Raw genomic sequence first — 27,727 nt, forward strand, 5'->3', positions numbered from 1 at the left:
CACTAAAGCATGGTATTACGGGCAGGGCTCAGATCTCACACGACGGCAGTAACGAGATGCTTCAGGTTGAGTTTTGGAGCTTGTGTTTTTGCGTCCAGGGAGGTCGACTTCCGCCACAGGCAGCATGAAATCTAGCCCATGTTTGCTTTTAATCACATGCCATTGGATTCATGGAAGGTTATGTTTTACATTAAATATAAAGGTAGTGCAAATAACGATAGGATCCATGAATTGTCCCTGTATAGATGTTGCCAAAAGAATATTGAAAAGCATCATGTGTAGGCTCAAGATAAAAATGTAAAAGAATCAATTCTCCAGTCCAATTACATTTGATGTATAAAATATTTAGGAAAAAGTAACTTCATGTAGCCTAATCAAAAAATAAAATATTACATATTACAGTAGTTCATGTTGGTTTTTGTTTTCAGTCTTTAATTTTCTCACAAGGATTTTCTCCCAGACACCAAAGACCTTCATTACAGAACAAAAATGTAACCTCAACTTCCGTTTTGGATGTTGACTTCATACAAGTTTGATTAGTTTTTTTTAAGGAAAATAAGAAAAGGACAAAGGTAATGTAATTGGTGTACTAAACATTAATTTAATTAGAATGGGAGAAACTCCTTTAGTACTTTTGAGGCCATTTGGAAATAGAAAATAATGTTTCCTTATACTATAATGCAGTTATTCCCAAGTCTGGAGCTAAAAATTACACAATAAATAACAAAAGCAATGACTAATAGGCTAAATACTGACATAATATTGTACATTTTAACAGGTTCATTGTACTCTCAAGGTATAGAATGGGGGTGGGGGCTGCAGTGTCTCTGACGACCCCCAGGGGGCCCCAGACCTCACTTTGAGAACTGCTGCTCTAATGCAATTATAATATTGTATATGAACATGCTAACGGTTGTAAACATTACGGTAATTAAAAATGAATATAGACACAAACTTTAAACATGCATCACTTCTACAGCAAGTCCGAACATTGATCCCTGAATAAAAAAGATGACTCAATTACAAATGTATATTACAAAGTTCTAATTTAAAATTACAACAGCAGTAACAGTGTTACTACCGTTGTAATTTCTGGTCTGGGCTTTACTAGAAAGACCAGCTCCAGCTTTCGTCTCTCCAAGTATGGCCCTATGGAGACCAATACTTAAGTCCATAAGGATCAGAGAGTTCTGGGATGGTTGGAGCAAAATCGGTAAACAAAAGCAGCAGAAAAGGAAAGAAAACTGTGGGAATCCTGTTCTGGGAAGGACTGCCAGTTTGTTGAGAAAAACCAAGCAGGAGGAGCCACGGGTTTATTGAAGAAACAGACGGCTTTATGTAGACGGGGGGTAGTTTTCTGTGGAGTCACTTTCCCTCCCAAGCATCTTCCCTTTGTTTGGCCGCTAGACGTTTTTGGTCTGGAAAACAACAATGTAGACTTCAATATTTAGCAAAGGACAATACCTAAATAACACTAATTAAGTCTTACTTAATTTGTTGTATTTTGCTGGAAACTAATCCCCTCTGGCATTGGCTTTGCATAATGTAACTTTAATTAAATGGATTGTGTACCTGAGCTTTATTTGGTGATTGAAAGTGGAAAACCGTTTGTGGTTTTAAGTCCCTGTACACATGAAGGATAAATCTCCAAGTTATTGAGCACTAGATTTCCTGGCAACATTGTGACCACAATGTCCTTGTTTATGCTTTAACAGCTCCCACTAGTGGCGGAAACATTGAAGTACATTTTTATCCGATCTCTCCCTTTCTTGTCAATGGCAACGTTTACATGGAGACCAAAACTCTGATCCTAATCTGATTTCTGGTGTTCTATATAAATAAAGATCTTCTTCTTCTTCTTCTTCTTCTAAGATTATTGACGTGGCATGTAAACAGCATAATCTATTCATATAATCTGATTTCTTCCTGATCTTTCCCACGTGTGCAACTGTGCATGACCCAACCAGGAAATACAGAAAAAAGGCCAAAATCATGTCAAAAAGACAAAGATCAAAATTTAGAAAAAGAAATAATCACAAAAGTTATCCATGAACTAAATCTCACATAAGTTTGAGAAGTTACTGTGCTGCTGACAGTCGATTGGTTTAGTGAGTTTGAGTCCCCACTGTGATTATTTACTGAACTGTCTCTTCACCCTTACATTTTCAATAGAAGTTAAAGCACAGTTGTGTGTTTTAATTTCTTTAATTACTTCAGAAAACAAACAGTAAACCAGATTTGAACCCTCGACCTTTGAGTTACTAAACCTGTGCTGTATCCACTCAGCACCAAGCACAAGAAGTTGCTGCCACATGGAGCACTTGGGGCCTTTCCGAAACCGCTCCCTCCTCCCTCACCCTACCCCCTAACACTCAATTTCGCGTGCTCGAAAGTGCTGGAAAGTGGGTGAAAAGCTCCTTCACCGCGAGTCTGCATCTATACCACACTTAACAGGTGTGTGTTACACCAGAGAGCAGTCCCACGAGCAACAGGCACCAAACAACCTCAGTTTCGTGTTTATTTAGGAGCACCTAAGTGTTCATTTGAACAACTTTATCGTCATATAGACATTTATTAATGACAAAGAAAGCGACAGTGAGACTTAATATGATTTTGTTGGGAGAGGAAAAGTTCTCACTTGTGAGTTTGAAGCTAAATTATATAATGTAAATAAGACATATTTGAATCTGAATTACTTTGTTAACTCATAAGAGAACCTTTGATTTATTTAAAAGTATGATCAGTGAAATTTGTGATTTTTGCCAAATTATGGGCTGTGAGGGCGAGGAAGAGTGCATCTGAAAGTCACAGCTTGAATTTCTCTGTTGAGTGAACCTCTGGAGGTCCCTCACTGAGGCCTGAGTGGAAGGGTGTAGGGGACGGGAGGAGGGAACGGTTTCAGAAAGGCCCTTTGACTCCAAGTGCAAATATGGAGACGCAATCATTCTCCACCTGGTTCTGCAGGTGGCCCTGATTGAAGACAGGGGTGGAGATAATTCAATTGTTCATTCCAAATCTGCTCTGGCTCATGTAGAACCGGTAGTTTTGGATTCTCAGATTTCTGAAGAGAATGTAAACGCATCAGATCTGATTATTGGGTTACCTGAATTTTCAGATCATGTAAACGGTTTATTGCTAGTTATTCAGTCATTTTCATCACACCCTGAGCCCCTTCTGGCATAAGCAGATTGCATTACTTTGATTGGAGTTGGGTTTAATTATACAATATTAAAAATCCATCTTTTATGGCATAGATGATATACCTTTGGCATCCTGGAGTTTTTTCTTCTCTGCATCGCGCTGCTCCTTTGTCAAGTTGCTCTTCACGCCCAAAGCACCAATCACAAGCTTACGAGCCAGGGCTGCACTGGTCTGAGGTCTCTCCTTTGCAGGCAGGAGGTAGTCTTAAAGTAAAATAAAACTATGTATATTTAACTGCATTTATTCAAGATCGTTATATAACTGAAGGTGACCATACCAGAGCAACTTCGGGCTTTGGCCTTTGTGGTAGACGACGATTTGGACAGTGGACGCATTTTCATCAACGGGTGTTTAGATCGAAGGGCTTCTCGAGCTAGATTATGATTATAATATTTATCACATTACAAACTTTCCCAATAATAAAATGACAAACTGAATTTTGAAATGGTGAAGTACCTGCTAAAGGGCTTGAGAAGAGGCCCAGGGCATGGGTGTCATCAATCCATTGAATGTCCAAACCTTTTTGTCTGAAAGCAGGTGTGAAGAAGACAGATCTTGACTACAATACTAAATACTAAATATAACTATGGTCATTTTTATAACATACTGGTTGGTATGAAACAACTTGAGCAGGTCTTCGATCTTAAACTCTGACGGAAAGTCGTATATCTCTATGATGTGTGACAGCTCATCGTCTGTGAGGTCAATGTCATCGCCATCATCTTGGTTCATGTTGTAGTTGTCAAATCTGGGATCCTGAAGTGACTCCTTGACTTTTCCACCCTTTGTGGAAAGCTGCAGAAATATTATTGCCAGCCACATTAAGACAATGGCAATCATAAGATCTTTGTAGTACACAAAAATGTAGGTGCAAGGCATAAAAGCCAATATTTTAAATACAACCATAAGGGGTTTCTCTGTCTCACCTCATCGTGTACGTGTGGATCAAGACACTCTCCATCGTCATTGAACAGTGTGTCCCAGCTTTCTTCTTCTCCATTTTCTTCTTGAGGTGCTTCCTCCTCCGGCCCTGACGTAAGATCTGCCCCTTCAGGTGTCTCATTGCTTTGGGCTTCTGTTCCCTGTAGCCGCTCCTCATCATCATTATTTTGTGCATCGGTTGTGCCCTCACCTTCCCCTGGTGTGGTGCTCTGTGCCCCAGACTGGCTCTTTTTGTTGCGTGCATTCTTTCGGGCTTTGTCTGTGTATCGTGGCCTGGGCCTTGGTTTAACCTCTCCCTGCGGCTGGGCTTTGTCTCCGGAGGACTGGGGACGTTGTTTGGGGTTGTACAGGGGCTGACTCGGCCGTTTTGTCCGGGAGGACGGGGAGGGTGAGGCTTGTTCTGGGGAAGAATCTTCCTTTGGCTTTTCCGCCTCCATTGTCCAATCTGTGTCGACATTTAAATAACACATAAGTATATTGCTTTCATAAGAGACTAAGTTTCTGTTCACGCAATTGGCGTAATGTTTTATCTTCAAATTGAACGACCAAAGCACTACTTCGTAATCGTCTTTCTCCACCAACCGAGTACGCACATGTGTCTAATGCAAGAAAGATTCACGTTCAACATTTAATTATAAATTCCGACAGAAACATTTCGTAAATACACACATTAAATGGATTTCACTCACCCGTGTTCGGCTTATTCTGTTACACAGCGTCGCATTAATGACGTAATCATAATATTAGCGCTAGGAATTATGGGAGCTGTAGTTCAAGTGACGCGGCAACTAAAAGACCAAAACCGAAATTACACATTTTATTTGCTGTCCACACACATATATATGTAATAAAACTCTACTTTTCTAATAAGCTGAAATCACGTTGCGTTTATTGTTGAACAAAACACACTCAAGACTCCCCGTCAACCCTCTTTGCTATTGGTCAAAAAACATCAGAGAGGTTTCGCTGATTGGTCGAGCGCCGAGCACTTATACAAGCTGTTTCGTAAATTGTAAACATGAAAAAAAAGAAAAGACTTGTGTAAGGTGGAAATTCTTCGCTGAACCGCAGGAACCAGAGGAGACTGTGGGTGAAGCCCTGACCAACACTACACCCTCACTGCGGGTAAGATGACTGGGATTTCATTTTAGGCATCTATCATCTGGCTGCAGGGCTAACAAGGATTATGATGACAGTGGTGAATGTGAAAAACACATATGGACCACTGAATTCGTTATAACACTTTTGCAGCAGAGAAAAAATAGTTATAATACGTTTAATTTGTTCTGTTAGAGAAATAACAATGGTGTTCGAGAGGATAGACGAATAACAGGCAGCAGTCTGGATGTCCTATGCAGGAGAAGTTTATTTACCATCGGTGTTGGAGCCATGTGTCACCACTAGGAGGTGCTGTGGTGATGCTCTACATATGGGGAGCCACACCTTAGTCACACAGGTGTTGGCAATCCAGAAGAGCACACAGTTTGTTGACCGCTTCACTGTGTGTGTTTTTAGCCCTTGTTTATGAAAGTAATGATTTGGATTTTATAATGAATTATTGAAACTTGACACTATTTTGAACCTAATAAAGCAGCTGTATTTTTGTACATTGGACTCTTCGGATTTGTATGGAAGTGCACAGTCAGCGCGTCACTTACTTTACCTGGATTTGCTGCCCTCATCGGTCTATGTGGAATTTAGCCGGAACAATCGGACCCGGAGACATGAACTCGAGACATTGCGCAAGTCCTACCATTCAAGTCTGTCTATGCTTCCACAGAAGAGGGATAAATACCCTCTCAGAGCGTCATACTGATACGCAAGCATTCAGTGGCAGAGAGTGGGCGCCTGAGCCTCACAGTCAAGGCTATGACAGAGATAGTACGACTGTACAGCCTGACCCAGTCTGATAAATAGCGATTTAATGTTATCCTCTAACATGTTCACTCTTTCCTTTAGCAAAAAACTCCTCAGCTGTCACAAAAAAGTCATGTGGGGTTGTTGGCTTCTCCTGGTGGGACTCTGGCAACATGCCTCTCGCGCCCAGTGCTCTGAGCCCTTGTTCCAAGATGTAACCCAGTCAATGCTGCCTCCGGACCGACTGCACAACCCAACGCAGCTCAACTATGGCATGGCAGTGACTGATGTCGATGGAGATGGGAGCTTGGAGGTGGTAGTAGCAGGGTAGGTATGACCTTCATCCTTTTTCCGCTTGTTCCATTATGCAGTTCAGAACCATTTACCCACTTATATACTAAAAATGCATGTCTTAAGATGATGAAAGGAGGCTCATCCAGAGAGAGATCACTGTAACACAAACATCTTAGCTGGAAAGCAAGAGCACTAACCACTCTGGGCCCCATGCTCTCTGACTTCACAGTATTACATAATTGAACAGTAAATGCAATGTTGATGTTTATCACAACAGAAATATAGAATCAATCATGTTTCAATTAGTCATGTTAAGAAGTTTAGTTTAGTTGTTGTAAAGGACAGTGTGTAGGTACATTAAAAAGATGGCTGCATCTGTAGTCCTACACAATTAAAATTCCATAACAAAAGGCAATTTACAACTACAAGTGCAATATACAAAGTGCAAGTTAAAAAGTGCAAATTAAGAATACATAGCCTAGTTTACATTCTCCCTGTTCAAGTCCTTATGTGTTCTGTGTTAGATGTCATCTACTTGAAACATGTTTTTGTTGTCTAGGATGCTCCAGGATCAATTGTTTTTAAACCCTAAAAAACAATTGACCCCGGAGCATCCTAGAGGCCACGGGGATGGAAAGTAAAGGTGCCAGGCTAACCACCCATACAGCCGTCACGGAAGGGTATAATACGCACTAATATCAACTTATTTTCCCCATAAACCGTTGGATAGTGCACATTGAAGTTAAACATGTTGATACATTAAGGCCTTTCGAAGATATGTTAAAATCCTGGTGACATGAGAATCAAACTTGTACATCACTGTTCATGTATTTTGTTCTTGCTGCTTTTGTGCTTGCCTGCCTTCTGCCAGCGTTTTTCTGCCTGTGTCTATGGTGTAGTGTTTGTAAAGAATGTTAACATAGGTTGTGTGTGAGATTATGCTAATGAATTGTGCTATCATTTATTTACAGGTTAATAATGATTGTTGTTGTTATGGTTGTTTATTGTGTACTGTTGGCAATCTACATCTTGCCCAGGGACTACAGTTGAAAACTAGCTTTTGAGCTAAAACTGGCTTATTTACAGTGATGTTAATTATGGTGAATACATATGGTGTTGCTCCTTCTTTCAGGTACAATGGCCCTAATCTGGTCCTCAAGTACGACAGCTCTCAAAACAGGCTTGTGAACATCGCTGTGGACGACCCCAACTCCCCATACTATGCATTGAGGGACACAGTTGGGAATGCAATCGGGGTCACCGCCTGTGACGTGGATGGAGATGGACGTGAAGAAATCTACTTCCTCAACACTAATAACGCGTACTCTGGTAAAACTTGCATGTGTTTTTTGTTTTGCTTGTTTTTTTTAATTACAGATTGCTATTTATTAAACTTTCCTACATTTCAGGAAGGGCGACTTACTCGGACAAGTTATTCAAATTTCGTAATGGCCGCTTTGAAGACCTTCTTAGTGATGAACTCAATGTACGCCGAGGTGTGGCCAATCACATGGCAGGACGTTCAGTAGCGTGTGTTGACAGAAAGGTAGAAACCACCCTGGTTAAATAAATGTGCAACAGAGAAACTGGGATAGAATTAGGATTATTACCATGAAATTATAAATTATTGTGTTATTACATGTTAAGATGCTCTGCTATTTCCACCCTATTACCATGCTATTACTGTGCTGTAAAGTGCTGTTTAATATCCCGCTACCTATAATGTTCCACTTCATTCCAAATCTCTTGCATCTGTATAACAGGGAACAGGACGTTATTCAGTCTATGTTGCAAACTATGCCAGCGGTAACATTGGGCCACACGCTCTGCTAGAAATGGACGAGACGGCGAGTGACGTAACCAAAGGATCTATCGCTCTTTCTGATGTAGCTGCACAAGCCGGAGTCAACAAACTTACAGGTAAAAACTTTGAGTGAGCATTTGAAAGTGAAATATAGATAGATTGCATGTGTAATGTGATTGTTCACAGGAGGTCGCGGTGTGGTGGTTGGACCGATCCTGAGTCAGGCGAGGTCCGATGTGTTCTGTGACAATGAAAATGGTCCAAATTTCCTCTTCAAGAACAACGGGGACGGGACTTTTGTGGACATGGCTAAAAAAGCAGGTACCGGAATATATTTCTCAAGATTAGAGCACGTAGGTTTTTGTATTTGTGTTTGAGGCATGGTTTGAAATTGTTCACAGGTGTGGAGGACAGGTCGCAGCACGGCAGAGGAGTGGCCCTCGCTGACTTCAATGGTGATGGAAAGACAGACATTGTGTATGGCAACTGGAATGGGCCCCACAGACTTTATCTACAGGGCAGCGACTCTAAATTCAGGGTGAGGGAGAAAGAAAGAAAACAATCAAATATCATTCTTATTTGTTTCCTCTTACATGGTTTGCTCGACAGAACATAGCGACGCGAGCCTTTGCCAACCCCTCGCCAATTCGAACCATAATTGCTGCTGATTTTGACAACGACAAGGAACTAGAAGTGTTCTTTAACAATATCGCTTATAGAGGAAACGCCCCAAACAGAGTCTTCAGGTAATCACTAAAGTATACACACGGTTTACTTGCCTAGAGACAGTTGTAGTTCTGCTGGTTAAGTGAGATTATGTAAACAAAGCAGTTTATTGTTTTTATTATGTTATTTTATGTACTTCAATATTTTCTGTGGAGCTCATTTAAATACTATAGCTTAAGTATTTATTGTTTTGTTTATTTTGGTCTATTTTGTTTATTTGGTCTATTTGAATGAACACACATAATATTCACATATAATATTCTTCAGGGTGTCCAGAAAGATTAATGCTGACCCTGTGATAGAGGAACTAAATGTGGGCGACGCTGCAGAGCCACAGGGAAGGGGAACAGGTAAGATTAGATTTATTATTGCTGGTACTTCATTAACCCAAGATAAAATGAGGCAATTAAAATGATACAAATGTATGAAAAACACTATAAATGTTATTCTGTGTTGTTGCAGGAGGCACTGTCACGGATCTGGATGGAGATGGGCAGCTGGACCTGCTGATCGCACACGGAGAGAGTGCCCAGCAGCCGATATCTGTTTATAATGTCACACAGGTGTGCTGTTGTTTATCTGTGTAATCAAACACTAAATTCAGGACTGGATTTTGGTTTGCCTTCTTATTTATCTTGTTTCCGTTGCCATCTTTTAACTTTGTTGATATTGTGGTTTGAGTTGAGTAGAGTCAGAATATCAATACATTAGTGCATAGTTGATAATGTTTACCATTTAGACACATACTGAATATCAAACCACTTCTTTGTTTCAGGGCTTGTCCAACAACTGGCTGCGGATCATTCCCAGGACTCAGTTTGGCGCTTTTGCTCGTGGGGCCAAAGTGACCGTGTTCACGAGTCAGAGTGGAGCGCACATTCGCATCATCGACGCAGGCTCGGGATACCTCTGTGAGATGGAGCCTGTAGCGCACTTCGGTTTAGGTACGTTACGTAACAGTATTTAGGACACATGAAATTCAGTACAACAGTTACTGGCAAAATAAGGCTTAATGTGGAATAAGTTGAGAAAATCTTGACTAATTGCTGATTTAATTGTTGGTTGGATTTGTGTACAGATGAGTTATTTGGTTTCTGTTAGGTTTTTCTGTTAGATAGAAAATCTGAACTTTAATGAAGTCTATTAGGAGATCTATGCGAAATTAACCGTGTTATAACATTCCCTCGTCATGTAGTGTTTTACTTCATTCATGCAGTTTTAATATATCCTGCTCATATATTTCTTCTAATACTGAAGGCTCAGATTTGTATCTCCTGGATTATATTTAAATAATATATATTTTTAAACGTGGTCCATCACCAGACCCATTCTATGCTCAAAGTGTGTTCCTCGCGGCGCTAATGATTAGCTTGCATGCAGTTTGCTAAAAGGGAAAGCTTGTATTCACAGTCATTCTCTCTACTGCCTGAGGAGGCCGCTCCAGGCTAATTTGTAATTCTTGATAAGCCCAGTCCGTCATTCCTTGCATGTTTTTTCTTATTAATCTTTTCTTTTTTTCTGTAATGTTTTTTAATGTTTTAAAATGTAAAATATAAATACAGAGGTGTCCAAAAACGGATAGTTGATGGTGACAATTATTTATCATGATATTGTTCTGATTTTTTGGAATACTATTTTGCCATTATTTGGTTTGTGGACACAGGAGCAGATGAGGGGAAAGTCTTGGAAGTGTCCTGGCCCGATGGCACCTCTCTGACCCGCCCTCTTCAGCCCGCAGAGATGAAAACAGTGCTGGAAATCGCTTATCCCAGAGATGGAGCAATGTCTGTTCTGGCTAATGACACGCAGGTAAGAATAGACTGTAATAAATGTTCAATATATATGAAAAATATTATATTAAATAGTCATATGGCTCTCATTTTAGTGCGGTCAAGGTTTTACTGTCAAGAACGGCCGCTGTGCAGGTAAGACCGCCCTCCGGAGTTTTAATCATCAAACAGTTTATTATATTTTTGTTTTACATTTTTCTTGTTTTTTGTTGCACAGGGATTTGAGGAAATGATGACAAAGATTTTTTTTAAAAGGTTATATTTTGTGTTCATTTTTGTTTGTGAAGAGTGTGTGTGTGTTCTTGTACTCATGACATTGTGAGGACCAGTTTGAGTTTTTAACCAACAGAGTGAGGACATTTTTGTAAAGTGAGGACATTTTGGGTGGTCCTCACTTATTTGAAGGACTGTTTGAGGGTCAAGATGTTTGAGGGTTAAAACTGGGTTTAGATTAGGGTTAGGTTTAAGGTTAGGATCTGGGTAATGTCCTCACTAAGGTAGAAGTACAAGATGTGTGCGTGTGCGTTCAACTAGAAAGTCTTATGTATTATGCTATGTATTTTAGAAATGCACTTTTTTATTATTTGAATGTGTGTTGTTTCTCTAGAGGGCAATATTTTTACTATGAATTATTTTTCACATTGGTGATTTAAAGGGTTATGTGTAGAATAATGGTAGCTCAACCATATACTGTCTTTCACTACTCATTTTGTTTTGTTCAGTGGTTCTCAACCTTTCTCTCAGTGACTGTCCACTTCGGCAACAGATACCCTTCTCCAAATTCTCAAACTGCTGTAAATGTTGAGAAAAATAAATACCCATTTATATTAATTTAAATGGTAAATAAAGATTTTCTAGAAAAATAAACCCTCGCTTCGCTATCAATCTTTGAACCTCACTTTTCAGAAACTGTGGCGTTTTGGGGACTTCAAGGTTGGGAATCACTGGTTTAAAACTTTAATTACTTTATGACATAATCTTCACTCAAAGTAAGGCTGAGTAATATGGGGAAAAAAATACTTGATAACAATCACCAGTATTACGATAAGAATGTTATTGACGTGACATTACTAGGCCATTTTAACAATTTGAATACAATCAGAAAGCAGTTTGTTTTTTCAATAAAATTGTGTCAAAACAAAACTAAATCAAGACCAAAACAAGGCTGAAGAGAAGATGAAACTAACTTTTTAACTTTTTTTAAGTTACTATGCATTCATGTTTAAGCTCTGTGGTTTGTATTGCAGTAACGATAATTTAGCCGTACAATATGCAGCCATCTCTTGAAGTGTTATAGCCTTAAATTCCATGAACTGTTTATCTCTCCTTCTACATCACCACAGCTCCGGCTTTTTACAACAGCCTCCACTCGACTGCGCCTGAGTATGACACGTGCTTTGTTACATCTTTGCCCCGGTGTGCCTTGATTGCATCTGTCCTTTTGACGTGCGTGCAGTCCTTTGCATCTTAGTCCCAAATCCCCAATTGCAATAAACGGAATGCGGAGTGGCTAAATATTTCTTAACTTTATGTTGGTTTGCCAGCGGTGTGTGTTGCATTGTTATAGGTGCACGGAGACTGTTGCTGGATCTGCATGAATCAAAACACAAATGCAAAGTGACGAAACAGTATTTATTAAACAATGATCATTTGCATGTGTCGTGTAATAAATTATAAATAATAGGAAAAAAATATTCTTCAAATGCCGCCGAAATAAAGGAGAGAATCCCACTTGTATGCTTCTGACAAATTAATCTTTGGGATGTTAATCCAGAAATTGAGATGGGTGGATTTTGTTACAATAAAGGAAGACTCTCTGACCCATCATTGATTGGCACACTGGATGCACAGTGTCATTTTGCATAATTACATTTTAGGAAGCATTGGTCTCACAATCTGAAACCCAGCAATTTGTGCACATATTTTGGGGATATAATCGAGGCTTAGGTGAGTTTTATGGAAGATCTGCTACATTGTAAACTTACTGGGAGACATTCGTTTGCTACACAACCATTTGATATTCAGCGGGGAAGACGGGGAGGAACTTAAACTATAACCAGGCCCTGGGTGAGTGAGAAATGTTCTTAATAAAAAGCTAGCAGCTCATGTTGGACAACATTTGCGTGAGGTATGAGGTTTGGTGAGGCCAGTTCGTCACTCCTTAACCACCCTTCACATCATCGGTGGTCAACTCAAAACACAGGCAAGACAAAAATGGTATGGTCTCACAGAGAATCACCAGCAGCTAATTTTGACTCTGCACTTAGTCAATGTGCAGCTTAATCCTTTATGTAAAAGTAGTTTGGCACGTCCAACCATAGCACATAGACATTTTCTCTACATCGAGACCACAATACAAGTTCAGTGCATGGTCTTATTAGTTAAAACTGCCAGTGATTTCTTTATGCGAGCAGACCACAGGAATGTATGACCTACAGTAGACATGGAGACAGTGCCTTAATCACTCTTGTAAGAGTATTTAGGGGGTGGGGTTTGGGGATGTCCGGTCATCGCGTGGTGCTGCCGGACACAGAGCTGCTGCTGGAGCTGGAGCCACTGGAGCCCCTGTCCTCGTAGATGGAGATCTCGATCTGTTCAGTGAAGTTAAGGCCCATTCCTTCTGATGGAGGAAAGAAAAGCTACTGGTCCTTTAAGATCTTTGTGTAAGCTTCCTGTCGCACAGGAGTTTTCCCATTGTAGAGATAGTTTTTAAGTCATACTGTACATTACAAGCTTGACAGGACAAGTTTCTCAAAGTGCTACAGTGTAATCATTATTCCCTCAGTCTACAGTTGGTGTTTTCATTCGCAGTTTCGTCGCTATTTTGACACCTTTTTCCAGAAGCTAAACTGGAGAAAATATGCTCGGTACAGGCGGAGATTAAGATAGTTCAGATATCATTCAAAAACAACCCAGTACAGATGACAGCTTGTAAGCCTTTTCTACAGCGCTTCTGTAACTTGTAAGGATACAACTCGCATTCCTCGTTCAATGGGATCTGTGATGAGCAGGCCTCTGGGAGCGTAAATCTTCTCGTTCTGCTCTTGGATGTACTTGGCAATCTTCTTCAACACCTGGAAAACAGAACAAGGAGAAACATGAATCCCTCAGCATCAATCATTCAACTTCCGGATTTGAAACAGGAGCGGCATGTCTGACCTTCTCGTAGCGTGTCTCCATACAGAGGAAGATCAGGTATGCAGTGGCACAGGCCAAACACCCCTCCAGATATGATTGCCCCCCGATCTTCTCTGCCTCGGCATAGTAGTTATTCAGTGTCTTCACAGTGTCCTCAAAGAGTGACCGCTCAATCTGCAGACATGAGGCTATAAGTGACAACGTACAGCAAGCACTGAGTTCAACAGAAAACAGTGATAATATAACGTGCAGTGTTGGGTAAGTTACTTTAAAACTAATATATTCTGTATTAGTAGCTACAGCTACAAAAATGTAACATGTTACATTTACTATATATTACTGTTTAAAAAGTGTAATTGAGTTGCACTACTTTGAGTTACTTTTGAGTTACTTTTGGCAAAATATAAACAGAAATAGTAATAATTCCACCAAGCAAAACTGCAGTCAAAGATTTTCTCTTTCCCCCAGTCTTTCTGATTTGTTTTTATGACGTTAGCTACACACAACAGCACATCTTATACGTCAGTGTCCGTTATTTGGGAGGAGTTTGGCTATTTTTGTTCATACATTTAAATGCATTTGTAACTCGAGTTACTTGAATTGTATTGACTTATATATTCTGGTATTTTGTGTAAGTAATGTTATATTCATTAGTTACTGAAAAAAGTAATGTATTTTTGTAACTCGCTACTTTTGTAAGACGTTACCTCCAAGACTGATAATGCGTGCAAATACCGTAATCAAAGCTAAAGGCAGTCCCTACAAAACAAAGTGTGTGACCTTTTCTTTTGGCAGTGGCCTGTCTTTATTTTAACCTTGTAATAAATAAATTATTTTTGGTTGAATGGACTAGAGCAGGAATACTGACAGGAATACTGTGCAGATTGTGGTCCTTTAAACCTGCAGAAAATATATGGCAACAGACAACTTCAGGTCAACTTTCCGGGGGAAGAAGCTCCTAGACTCCCCTCTCAGTTACATGACGCAATATAACTGCTGAGTGGCCCAAAAAGCTTATACTACAACAAAATAATATTTAAAAAGTACACTCTGCTGCAATTATCTTAACAAAGACATTGAGTTACTTGTAGCCTACTAAAGTCCAATTCTGTTGTCGGATACAACAACAACAAAGCCATCAACCAATGTTTGGGTCGGTTCTGGATGACCAACTCTTTTTTTCCAGTATAAACATGGTCCCACATACTATTCTTCTACACGGTATGACATCCGTGTTATTTTGATTACCCTGGTCTCCAGCTCAGTGGGAAACTTGGTCTGGAACTTGCAGGTGGTCCCCTCACTGTAGTCCCTCTGGACGAACACTTTGTTGGCCAACGACGCGCTGTGCCTCAACTCCTGCAGGTTGTGGAACTGCACACAAACAAAGGGCATGAAAACTGGCACAGTTTCCGCGTAATGAGACCCCCAGAGAGGAGCGAAAGCTACACCCTGGCGCGCCTGACGCTTGTAATGTGTGCAAACAGCGGCTGATGTTGGCGTTTTGAAAGCGCATGATAGTGATAGAGTAGGCTAAACGCGATCGATCACTCAGCCTTTTGGAACAGCTCCCAGTTTTGGACATACTATCTTTCCCACACACTTCAGCTGTCTCCTGTGGTCTCAGAGGATGCATCATCATTCAACTACACCCCGCAACAAATCAATGTGGCGGAACAAGACTCGTGGAAATGAAAAGGCTCGTTAGCAAAATAAGGCTCTGTCCGTGGTGCTGAACACTTAACTCCCCTATGTAGTCGGCTATAGGCTATAGAGTGGTCAGGGCTCCCACAGCGAACTGTCACCGGATTAACTGGGCGTCTCGACAGACAAAATCATCTGCCTCTGACCAAGGAGACGACGACGTAACACGAACAATAACATTTGCATTTCACTCATTTGTATAGTCTCTCTGTACAGTCCAAACGCGCCTGGATGTGGTTTCATATGCGTCTCTCCGCGCGTCAGGGCAGGGTGTATTCACTGGGGAATACATGTGGTAATGTAGGACATAGTCGTTCTAATTCATAAGAGCTGCAGTTGGACCAAAGCGCACATATCTACCCCCCCACTGACACGTGAACCAAACGCCCTGAGCACCGTTTACTATGAAGGACCTACAGGCGCGACAGAGTTACATGAGCAAAATCATGAATCAGGAGCGATGTCTGTTTTTACCTCTGTCGCCATGTTGCCATCCGTGTCCGCAAGAAGAGCACTTGCACGCGCTGAAATCGCTTTAGTGGGACAGAGCGAGGAGGAGGCGGGATCAGCGCAGCGAACACCCCACACGCGGCTTTCTAAATTCGGCGTCGTGGACAGTTCAGCAGTTTAAAAATGAAATGGTTTACAGAAGCGTAACTATTGGCCCTGTCATATTAGGAACATTCACAGAAGCAATATCTTTATATGAGTGGAAAAAAAAGGGCATTTTAGCCAAATGACAAAATTGTTTATTGTTTACTAATGGTTAAGCATAATTAAAAACATAAACCAGTGGCAATATACACAGAACATAATTAGGTCAAATGACTGGTCTGAATTTTAAATTAAATATATTAGCTTTGTGATAGAACATTTTAAGACACACAGTTACGATAAAAGCGGAGCATATATAATTACAATCATTGGTCTCTGAATCATGGTTAAAAATGTCCTCCAAGACTCATGGATAAAATGACAGTGTCTTAGCATTTTTTCTAAAAGTCCTGCTTTTAGGAACATGACACATGTTGTAAAGTGGTTGCCCGGTCCATGTATGGATGTCAATGACCAGCGAGAAGTACAGCGTCCTCTTTGTGCTTTTCTATAAAATGATGGGTAAAGACTAAAGCTAAACACTAAATGTAAACAAAATGTGCCACTGATCACTCTCCAACAAACCATTCGAAATACGCAGCCAGCTGTGAATGATAAACTCATGGAAGATAATCATAGTTATGTCACGCTCCATTTGTGCCTCTTAATCCCTTTAGGCGGGTGGGGGCCTTAGTTACAAACAGTGGATATGCAAATGCAAAGACCAGGCTGGCACAGCAAACAAGATAACTGTTGCTGATGAATGCCCCATAGCGTTGGTCAGATGATGTTTCAAAACTTGTAATCAGATAATTACACATAGCACTAAAAGGCAAAGTGTGTGAAGACTGCAGTTATTTTTGCTTTATGTCACGGATTCTTTTCATTGCAAATTTAAAGGCAAAACTAGTTGAGGCCCTAAGAAATGCAAACACACCTGCAAACTCAGCATCACAGACGGACTTTTTGATCATATACCCATCACTTTCTGAATCGATATCTAGATATAGTGGTACTGTCATGTTGCTGCATTTAAAAATCAAAATCAAAAGCCCACATTAGGAAAAGCAAAATCACCGACATATCATGAAACCAAATGCACACGACCCCACATCTCAGATATATAGACCTCTGCACAGCAAAGGAGAAATTACCAGGAAACGGTTTTTGACAAATTCCAGTAGGTCCAGTTCATCATTACATACAATGAACAGTAACGTAATACCCAACCAAAAGCAACATAATTAAAAAGGTGCAACTGAAAACAGGCAAACGGGAGGTCCGCTCGGGTGTGATTTTGGAGATATCTGAAAAGAAATGCCTCCAGTAACGTGTGTAAAGCGCAGGATACACGGTGAACGACTTGCCAATGACCACTGGGTGAGAATAACAACAAGCGTCTCATTGTAACTTGACGAGTGAGGAGTTACAGGCAGCGCAGACAAACACGGTCTCTCTTTGGGCCTCTGGAGCTGGGGATACAATGATCATACATGAGGAGACACAGCCATGACAACTGGAGTTATAAAGAAGCTATTGATTTAATGCAGCACTCACCAGTCGCCCCCATGAAAGATCTCAGCACCTTAAAGGAACAACATCGAGAGCAGAAGCTGTTGCCGCAGTTACTGCAGTTTCTCTGTGAAAACAAGAGCCACGAACTTTAACAAAGCTCTTTCACGCTATGTTTGCTATATATATATATCCCTTTTAGTCACCCAACGATTATTGTTTGGGGGAAAAGGTTTTGGGAATGTGCCATGTATATTTTCTCACTTCTGCCTCTCATCTGGGCTTTTAGGAAGAGGTCCATAATAAATAAGTTATAACGCTATGGTCTTCTTTTCTTTAATCTATTTACTACAAAAACACAATATACTGATCATTTTAATTATTTTTATCGCTATTGTTAGAGAATTAACAATGATGTTCGAGAGGATAGATGAAGAATTGGCAGCAGTCTGGATGTCTTATACAGGAGAAGTTTATTTACCATCGGTGCGGGACCCGGAGACATGAACTCGAGACATTGCGCTAGTCCTACCATTCATATCTGTCTGCGCTTCCACAGTAAAGGGATAAATACCCTCTCAGAGCGTCATACTGATACGCAAGCATTCAGTGGCTGAGAGTGGGCGCCTGAGCATCACAGTTATGACAGAGATAGTACAACTGTACAGCTTGACCCAGTATGATAAATAGCGATTTAATGTTTTCCTCTAACAGTTATGAGGATGGATGAAGAGTCTGTTTATCCTACTCAGATGAAATATGAACCAGAGGCACTTATGTTTGTCCATGTCCCTGCTCCCCCTTGGACATTTAGTATATTAAATATCATTGCAATATCCAGCCTATGAGTTGATGAGTTGCTGCACTTTATTATAAAATATATCTCACCCTTTTCTTCAACACTGAGAAAACCGCATTGCAGCTTGAACAGTTTCCTGTGAACAAAAAAGATTAATATAAACAGATTTGATATAATCAGATTTAAAATGTTTGTGTATAAGAGGAAATACTAACCTGTGCTGGTGGCAGGGTAGCGCTTACGCAGTCTTTCTGTCAGCTTTGACACTTTGCTGCGGATCGGCTCGTTGCGACTCAAAAGACCATTTTCAGAAACCGTGTCAAACTCTGGCGCACCAAGACCACTGTCATCATCCTCCTGAGAACATACGCACAAACATACACCGTGTATTTATGTCATTCAATTAAAATAAAGGATAACCACGAATTCACAGAAGATGCAGAGAAATTAGTACATTTTGGCGACATCAGTCCCTCTGACCACTGGGGAACTAACACAATTATGTTCATTAACTTAACATGAAGTGAAAACATGCTATGATTAAGTCAGGAGCATGGGGTTTCTACATACCAGCAGGACCAAAGGCGTTTCCTTTGTGGACAGCATAACACACAAACACAGTATTATATCTAAGGTGATAAACATCTATGACACAAACATGAATATGCACCAAAGACAGTGTTGGAACAACTGCTAGAATGCATGGATTGAGTATATAAAATTATATTATATTATTATATTAGATAATACACTACATCTTCACTCACAACTACAACACGAGACTTGTGTATACATACACTCACCTGCAGAGAAACTGAACTTTCCTATTGCCAAAAGTCAGCAGAGGAAAAAAAGAAGAAAGAATATGTGACATTCAGTCACCAGAGATAAAATGAGGAAAGCATGCATTACTTTCATTATTTCATTTTTGATGATTGAACACACTGGCTTAAAAATGTCTCCTCACTGAACAATTTAAACTGTTTTCACTGGTTTCAAGTTGCATAAGAGATAAGAAATTGCTTCTTTTTTCCTTTCTTTTTTTTTTTTTTACCTCAATAGCATCTTTGAAGTCCTCATCAGGCTCTGCTTCCTCTGCTTCCTCTATACTTCCAGGAGACAGGTCCTATGGTAAAGATACAACATAAATAAAACAGTAAGTAAAACAGTAAGTCCATGTCACGGACTGTGTTGGCACCTCATTAGAGAGGGTGGAGCTACTCTACGGGATGCACAATGGTTTGGATTTATATCATGATCCCAGATAGATGTCCTCTGAGCCCGCGGTCAAGGGTTTAAGAGGCTTAATGCCATGAGCAGTGTAACATTAACTAAAGACATAGTGTGCCTCTCTGTGCATACCTCAACACTGGTTGGTGTTGGTGTTCTTTCCGTTAAATGACTCGGGTCCTGTTCCTCGCACACACACCCTAAGGAATGCGACGGCCCCATTTGGAAGACACTTTTTAACTTCATCAAAACTGTAAGCATGAGAAGTAGTTTTCAATATACATCTAGTATGTTATATTATTTTGTAACATGCAAAAGCCAACCTCTATAAAAGTCATTGTTCCACAAGAAAAGGCCGCTGTTAAGACACGCAAGCGCCCATCCCAGAGGAGTGATGAAGAGCAAACAAACTGCTATCAACAGCCCTCCGAAAAATCTGGAAATGGCGAGAGATAAAAACAATTACATTTAAAATTGACATAAAAACAGCTTTAAAAGTGTATACAAGCCAACCTTGACGAAATAGTGTGATTATCCCAATAAAGGACTTTATAAACAGCCTCTGCAGCGTAACAGGCTGAAGACAGCAAGTCATCGAGGTGTTTCAACCTGAAAGCAAAAACAAATACTACTGTGAAATGAATGCTGCATGAGAGAATTTCATCACAATGTTTTCCTATGATTGACTGTAAGAGGAAATTAGCATTAATAAACATGTAACATGTAAAAGACATGTCCAACCACTTCCACAACAGACTGCTCCCCTGATTCTCTTACAGATCTTTCACTTCCATCATGGCCTCTTGTTTTGTGACATGTACATTGTGTAGATCTCTGCGGTGCACAGCATGGTAGCGCCTCCTCTGGAGCTCAGCCTCTGAGGTTCTGCCCGAGCACCTGTCCTGCAGGTAACCGAGGGCAGCAGGCAGTGACACGACCACAACTCCTACGGTGAACCATCCCACTAAACAGAGGAAGAGACAAAAACAAACAGCATTTAAGAATCAATCCATGATCATGCAAGTTTCACCCAAATACCGTCATTCAATATCCATTATAGACTAACCTTCATTTACTGTACAGAAGAACACATTGAGGGCTATACAGACAAGCAGCGAGCACAGCGGCATCCTCCATCTAGAATGAATTTCCAATTTAAAAGGAGCTTCAGCCAATGAAAAAGCTTTTATGTTATCTGACACTCAAGTCAAAAACTCACCCGAGCAGGAAGCGAGTCAGTTCCATCGCATCCGCCACAGGCTCCAGGAACAGCACTATCCTCTTGTAGGACACCACCATGTTGAGAAGGTCAAAGTTTGGGGTGGAGCGTGGGCTCCCTAATTCTGAGGGGTCAGGAGAGCCAGCAGTTTCTTTGGACAATGAATGTACGAGTTCTCCACGGTCTGTGGGACCCTGTGAAGAGTCCTGGGACACTCCCGTGCTGTGCATTGTCCTGCCAGAACAGTTCAGTAAAAGTCACAAAATTCATGAAGAAACACATTTGTTATTATAGTTCATCAGGAAGGACGACCCTCATTTTAGCATTGCATGACTTTCCAAACTAAGGATCTAAAAAACAGGACTGTGTATTTGATTGTGAAATTGTTATATTGGTATAACATGACATCAAAGTATAACTGCATCATAGATTTTATGCATTAAAAAAAACGAACTCACTAATATCGACTGAAACCACTTAGGAATTGACTGTTTATAACAAATATTAATAGTTTTGCATTGAAAGCTGAGAACCTTCATTCTGCTGATGTGCAGGCAACTGTGGCCACGAGCAGAATCTCCACCAAGTGTTTTTTTTTACAATACAACAGCTTTGCATTGACATTGCTCTGACTTACCCCGAGCTACTCCAGCCAGTTCACGAACAGCTGCGAAGAGACTCAGGCCAAATTATTTAGTCCAGAGACAGTCTGCCGAGAAACTGCCTCCTAATCCAACCCCGCCTAACATGACGGCAAACAGACCGTAACTGGATCTAATATAATCCACGATATCGGCAGGCTGGTTACGTCGAATAAACAATTCAAAACTACGACAAAAGAGCGCAGTTTTCAGAGTTAGCTGCGTTGTTAGCTTTGTTTTCTAACAGATCCACTTCCTACTTTAATCCAGGCTGGCTAATCGAGAGCAGAACAGAACAGATTGTGCGATGTGTTGCCAGATCAAAGGAGCGGTTTTCAGCTTCTAGTCGCATTTAGAAAGAAACAAATGTATATATTAAAAAAACATACTTTTAACACATTTAAATATGACAGTTCAGCGAGAGGAGGGCCATCCCCCCCCTTTTCTGAACAAAAACTGCTTCTGTTACTCTATTAGAAAACACAATACTTCACAAATCATCAGTGTACTGCATGATGCGTTTAATGGGGGGAAAAAATGACAATACAGCAACATATTTACAAGGGCAAACGTTTGTAGAACTGGTCTGTTTCAGAAAGACACAAAACATCGAACAGATCATTAGAACAAATGCTTATAAAAGTATTAATTTGTATTAATTTAATGCTGCAACCATATGAGCTCATCTGGTGCGTATGTCTTGCTATGGCCCGTCTATTTAGTCTTTCAAAATAAAACAATAATAATAATAATGCATTAGTTTAATAAAGCGCTTTTTCAGATGCTCAAAGTCGCTTTACAATTTCCGGCAGACTGACGGAAGCGAGGCAACCAGTCTGCGCCATCGACCCCTGCGATCACCACCAACCACTCACTCACACACACACACACAGACACAGACTACATTCACTCAGGCTTCCTGGTTCCCAAACGGTCTCCCATCCAAGTACGACCAGGCCCTTCCCTGCTTAGCTTCCGAGGTCTGACGGGATGGGGCGGGAGCAAAGGCGGTATGGTCTAAAAGCATATCTGGATGTGAATTTTCAATATTGTTTCAAACATATGTTGAACTATAGCCGAACAAGTCTTTTCTTGATAGCCTATTCTTCAATTCTGCAGCTGTTTGTTGTGTGAACGCTGATGAAATTTCAGTCCACCGCAGTTCCTGAAGGATTTTCCACACAGCCCACACACATAGGGTTTCTCGCCGGTATGGATACGGAAGTGGCGGGTTAGAGCCCCGGAGTGCCTGAAGGCCGTGGAGCAAACAGAGCACTTGTAGGGCCGTTCCCCCGTATGTATCCGTAGGTGCGTCTTGAGATTTTCCAGGCGGTTGAACTCCCGGTTGCATTCTGAGCACCGAAATGGGCTGCAGCCGGGAGGGTAGAGCTGCAGTTTGGTCCGTTTGCCTCCCACCGCGGGCACATAGACACGTTGGCTGAGCTTTTGCTGGCACTGACTGTAGTGGCGCCTTAGCAAGCTGGGCAAGGGGAAATTGAGACCACACAACTTGCACGTGTGAAGACTTAACTTGGAGCTACCCTGGCTAGAGCGAACATGGCTACCGCAAATACGAAGAGGTGGGTCCTGGGTGTGAGCTTGATCCGTCACATGAACCGGGAAGTTTACATTGAGAGATGATGAAGAGTCAAGAGCGGTGTCTAGACTGAAGTTCATATTCGAGGAGGAGGGACCTAGAAAAGGAAAAATGAAACAATTAAGCTTATGTGTCTTATATTATGAAACACCCTATGCAATGTCTTATTCAGGCTTGTACTTTTGGACATTTTAACAATTAGCATTTCACGATTGATAACTTAAAACAGTGAAAATACAGAATGGAGGCTATTTAAGCACTGGAAGGATCGGGTGGAACTTTAAACAACACACAGAAGATGGTTCTCGGTTCTTGAGAAGGAGACGGACTCAAGCTGAAAAGAGTCTGTTTAGAATTATAGGCGCAATCTTACCATGTGCTTGACCGTGTCCTTGAAGAGTGACATTTTGTTCTTCACTTTCAAAATGACAAACTCCTGGTGTCCACTCTTGCAATATATCAGACTGAAGTTGGGATATTTCATCCTCTTTAAAGGAGTTCACCAGACTGCCTGAGTCAATTAGGGTTTCCTCTGGTTTTTCCATCTTCACTTTGACCAGCTGAGGCGCACCATTATCAGAGGAGGTCACTGCTGGGGGAGTGTCAGCTTCCACAACCATACAAGGCCGGTTCATTCTTTCCACTTTAACACCACAGTCATGGGATATTTCTTTATTGGTTCCTGCAAATGCAAAATCGGTTATTAACAGTATAAACAAATGAATAAAACCACTGAAGTGTTCAGTGTGAGCACAAAGCAACACCTTTTGTTGCCATAGCGGATGGTGTGTCTGCGTCAACACTTGTGTGGAAGTGTGAACACAAGTGTGTGAAGTGTGAAAGAAGTCTGCCACGTTTGCCTTTATGCATATTTAACATTTTTCAACTATTTGTCGACTCACCTGTGCTTGAGTTTTTGCACATATGGCTTGTACTCTGCTTAACTTCTACAGTGACATTTGTCCAATGTTGTATTTGTTCGTGTGAACCGGAAACGGCATCATCTTGGCTTGTATAATACTGCACAGCCTCCTCCTCGCCCTTGTGATGCTCACTTGAAAGCGGCGGATCCACTGAGCGCGTCCCTTTTCTCTCTTGATCACATTTGTAAACATTGCGCGCCGCTGCCGTGGCATTTGGCTCGATGTTGTCCAGCAGAAGTTGGCCGTTTCGAGGGCTAACGCTGGCCTTACTGCACGAGTCTATAATGGCCTGAGCCTTTTGCAGTTCCTCCTTCAGGGTCTCGTTCTCCTGTCGTATCTTGTCATACATGTCCCCGGCTGCTACAGAAATTAATTTCGTCACCTCGAGAACTGCGATTTCCACCGCGACCTCAAACGCGCCATGAATCGCCGTGGTGAGGTTCTCCTGCAGAGACGGAGGGATCTTAAAGCCGACAGGTTCCGAGCGGCTAATTGGGTTATTTTGAGCAGCGATTGCCTTCATTGTGACGGTACACAACAACAACAAAAAAGCTGATGAAAAATCTCTTGACTGCGGGTTCTTCTTTCGTGGTTTCACGGACGTTAGGAAACCGTTTTCAGGTCAAGTATTGCCACCTACTGGACCGGGGACTGTAACTACACCCAAAAAAATTACTTTTGAAATTCTGAGGAAAATAAGCCAAAAGGAGCATTTTTGCGTGCTGTGGCAAATCAAGAAACGCAGAAAATACAACAAAGAGGTTTGGCGTGTTGACGAAGGCCAACACCTCTTGCAGTTTGTCTGACTAGTTTAGAAGCAGAGGTCTAGGTTAGATTAAGCCATTTTATTTTATGTATTTTAAGTTTTTTGTCATATAGCCTATCCATGTAAGATGCAAAATAATAACAATACCAAGATGCAGTCGGTGTAAAGGAGCTTTATTAGGGGGATTTCGACATTACCAGACCAGTTCAGTTCACTTGAGACCGGTTCATTTATGGAGGGGCAGCGTCCGCAAGTTCCAAGTGTCTGGGTCGTTATGGGAGTGGCCAAGGACATTATATTCATGTGGCAACCACCACAGCCTGATATCACTGTGCTTTAGTCCTGCATCAAAACACCTTTGTATATGCAAAATCTGGCCAATTTTACATTGAACAGGAGGAAAAAAACGTATGCAAATGTTTTCCTAAACTAATTTATAAAATAGATTTTAATATAGCCTGCCCATCTCTGATCGGCCTCTTAGTTCAATCCACACAGAAACGAAAGTAAAAAATCAGCTGTGTCATGTGCCTATGATAACTATCACTTAGACAGTCAGGCCAAAGAAGCAGCAGCAGCAAGATCTTGGAATTTTGTATTTGCGACTCTCCCTGAATCAAGTAGGCTATGTTTTAACCGTGGGATTATATTTACAAATGTATCATTTTATCGAATGTTTCCACATCAGAATCAGACATGTAGGTTGCGAGTAGAGATGGCCAAAATTCCCTATATTTTCTGTGAACAAGTCATCATAGAGCCTGGTTTAAATTTGTGAAGAGAAAGCTAACTTTGAATATGCAAGTTGATATTGCCTTTCAAAGGCCTGACCAATCAGAGGGGGGACATGCCCCCCTCCCCTTTCCCCCCAAACAACCGCTCCAGACCCCATGGCTGAAGTGGTCTGGGACTGGAGCGGTTTGGAACCCCTTTTGGGAGCGGAGCCGTTCACTTTTGTCTGAGGAAACAACCGCTCCGGTCTGGTCCTCTATCTGGTCCCCCATTGCAACACTTTCAGGTTCCATTCCCAGCCCTCAGTCACGTGATTTGTACTGGTTCAAATGGGCAAGTATCCAACCTGAAGGTCCCAGGACGGCCAAAGTCATCACAGACAAAGCAAACACACTCTGCTGTAGAAAGACAGAAAGATAATTAAATACATACACCAACACTTTTTCCATTCAGCTAAAGACCTTTTTATTTATTTTTATTATTATAAGCAATGAAAGAGAAAGCCACTAAATTAAATTGCATCCAAACTCATTCCTCACTTTCCTAACGGACATGCAGCCTCCCAGTTCTTCACAGGGATGAGTTTATAGGCACTTTGCACAACTAGCGGGGCACTGTCACAGAAACCTGTAATTTCATTAAATTGGTACAAATAGTTAAGATGCACCATGACTTCCCCATAAATGCCTGAGTTTACAATAGCCTATAGGAAGACGAAACAAATTTTGTTCCATAATACCTAAAAAAAATAAAGTCAGGTATAGCGCGTTTAATCTTTTTTACAACGCCATTTAGTAGGCTACATTTGTCACACTCACCACGGCGCCAACTTTAGATTTTGGGGCCTTGCCATGGATGTAGGTTGCTCGCTGTTCAATAAAAACAACCCTGGGAGCAAGAGCACGTGGACCTCTCAGCAGTCTGCCTAGAAACCCACTCGTTTTCTTTCTTTAAGCGGAAAGTCTCTTGATCTCACTCAGTATCTGTCCGTCAGAAGTGATTCCATCAAAGGCCTGCTTGAGCTGGTGGCCCCTTTAAAGCGCACTTGCTCATTGCTCTAATAATTGATAAGGTTACGTTGCTTTTGAGGACAACTGTAATTTAAACTTTTAATAGATTAACCAGTAAAACGGCATACGATTTACTTTGTAGCGTTTTTCTATGCATTACTCTGCGGTTGTTTTGGGAAATGTGTCACATAGGCTGGGTCATAGTGGGATTAGACTTTGATTACTCCTACCCGCACCTCGACGCGCCAGTAGGCTTATATGGGTCGGCCTGGCATTAGCTGAAGTGAAGGTTGCAAACAGACGGATCAGTTACTCTTTGAGCATTTCATAAAGGTAAGACAAGTATTCTTCTCTTCCACGCATTGGCCCAGAATCGGTGATTTTATTACTCAAAATGACCATGTACCAACCGTGTAAAAAGATTATTCATCTACTTATTATTAGACCAATATTCTGAAACAGATTGTGAATTTGCCAGAGGGACAGACCCTAGTGGGCTCACTTTTGTCTCTTCTTTTTTTTTTTATGGAAATAGCCAAGTCTGCAGTACAGCTGTGGATGCTGTAATTAGACAAAACGCAAAATAAAATACAATAATAATCTGTAGCACAAAATACACAAATTTCTGATTTGTGAATATAAGGTTAGGTTGTGGGCTATTCTTAGAGGCATTATGGGGAACTGTTTATTCTTTTAAAGTGACCTATTAGTTATGTAAACTGTTGGAGCTGTCCTTATTACACGGTGCCGGTCAAATGTTTGGAAAGGTATTGTTTTTTTCCTTTTATTTCAACACTATTTAGATTGTAGATCATCACTGAAGGCATTAAAGTCCCTACAGTGGATTTTTTTGTTTGTAAATATATACATAAATATATAAAACATATTTTGAGTTATTTTACCCTTTTTCGGTTTGTATATGTCCATGTGTTCATTCATAGTTTGATGCCTGTAATGAGAATCATACTATGTAAATAGTGTTGAAAATAAACCAGTACTGACTAGTACTGTATGTACGTAAACCTTAGTTTTACTCCATTTCTCTCAGATTTTCTTTCTCAGATTTTCAACCATGAATGACTCCGCTGCCACCCCCACTGAAGAGGATTCTTGCCTTTCATGGGGCTTTCTACAACGCCGCAGCAGAAAGTCAGGTTGCTCCAACATCTTCTCAGGAATCAACATACAACAATTGCAGCGGCTCTTCCAAACAGCTGGACACAAGGACGCAGAGCACCGGGCCAGGCT

General features: G+C 41.0%; 5 protein-coding genes across 5 annotated transcripts; 1 reads left to right on the forward strand and 4 right to left on the reverse strand.

The window, feature by feature from the left end:
* Positions 1-623: 623 nt before the first annotated feature.
* Positions 624-4,970, reverse strand: r3hcc1l (R3H domain and coiled-coil containing 1-like). Its single transcript, XM_079554272.1, has 7 exons — positions 4,833-4,970; positions 4,128-4,588; positions 3,809-3,996; positions 3,658-3,728; positions 3,479-3,574; positions 3,264-3,404; positions 624-1,418 (listed from the first exon to the last, which is right to left on the reverse strand). The coding sequence occupies exons 2-7, from the start codon at positions 4,578-4,580 to the stop codon at positions 1,366-1,368; spliced, it is 1,002 nt and encodes a 333-aa protein (XP_079410398.1). The 5' UTR covers positions 4,581-4,588; positions 4,833-4,970; the 3' UTR covers positions 624-1,365.
* A 203-nt stretch (positions 4,971-5,173) lies between these two features.
* Positions 5,174-11,035, forward strand: crtac1a (cartilage acidic protein 1a). The gene is made up of 14 exons (XM_079553055.1): positions 5,174-5,268; positions 6,103-6,327; positions 7,427-7,623; positions 7,704-7,840; positions 8,058-8,214; positions 8,285-8,419; positions 8,500-8,636; positions 8,708-8,844; positions 9,092-9,174; positions 9,287-9,387; positions 9,600-9,768; positions 10,488-10,633; positions 10,710-10,749; positions 10,832-11,035. The coding sequence occupies exons 2-14, from the start codon at positions 6,134-6,136 to the stop codon at positions 10,837-10,839; spliced, it is 1,641 nt and encodes a 546-aa protein (XP_079409181.1). The 5' UTR covers positions 5,174-5,268; positions 6,103-6,133; the 3' UTR covers positions 10,840-11,035.
* An 873-nt stretch (positions 11,036-11,908) lies between these two features.
* Positions 11,909-16,086, reverse strand: golga7ba (golgin A7 family, member Ba). The gene is made up of 5 exons (XM_079553057.1): positions 15,931-16,086; positions 15,001-15,126; positions 13,774-13,926; positions 13,587-13,688; positions 11,909-13,205 (listed from the first exon to the last, which is right to left on the reverse strand). The coding sequence occupies exons 1-5, from the start codon at positions 15,940-15,942 to the stop codon at positions 13,122-13,124; spliced, it is 477 nt and encodes a 158-aa protein (XP_079409183.1). The 5' UTR covers positions 15,943-16,086; the 3' UTR covers positions 11,909-13,121.
* A 966-nt stretch (positions 16,087-17,052) lies between these two features.
* Positions 17,053-21,717, reverse strand: zfyve27 (zinc finger, FYVE domain containing 27). The gene is made up of 12 exons (XM_079553056.1): positions 21,448-21,717; positions 20,811-21,044; positions 20,658-20,728; positions 20,369-20,555; positions 20,105-20,200; positions 19,915-20,027; positions 19,724-19,842; positions 19,416-19,487; positions 18,577-18,718; positions 18,451-18,497; positions 17,608-17,689; positions 17,053-17,522 (listed from the first exon to the last, which is right to left on the reverse strand). Exons 2-12 carry the CDS (start codon positions 21,038-21,040, stop codon positions 17,452-17,454), a joined length of 1,230 nt encoding a protein of 409 aa, XP_079409182.1. The 5' UTR covers positions 21,041-21,044; positions 21,448-21,717; the 3' UTR covers positions 17,053-17,451.
* A 714-nt stretch (positions 21,718-22,431) lies between these two features.
* Positions 22,432-24,651, reverse strand: LOC306960991 (uncharacterized protein). Its single transcript, XM_079553602.1, has 3 exons — positions 23,951-24,651; positions 23,422-23,730; positions 22,432-23,145 (listed from the first exon to the last, which is right to left on the reverse strand). Exons 1-3 carry the CDS (start codon positions 24,492-24,494, stop codon positions 22,559-22,561), a joined length of 1,440 nt encoding a protein of 479 aa, XP_079409728.1. The 5' UTR covers positions 24,495-24,651; the 3' UTR covers positions 22,432-22,558.
* Between the last annotated feature and the right edge of the window lie 3,076 nt (positions 24,652-27,727).

The sequence above is a fragment of the Gobius niger genome (assembly GCF_951799975.1).
Source record: "Gobius niger genome assembly, chromosome: 3".
Lineage (NCBI taxonomy): Eukaryota > Metazoa > Chordata > Actinopteri > Gobiiformes > Gobiidae > Gobius > Gobius niger.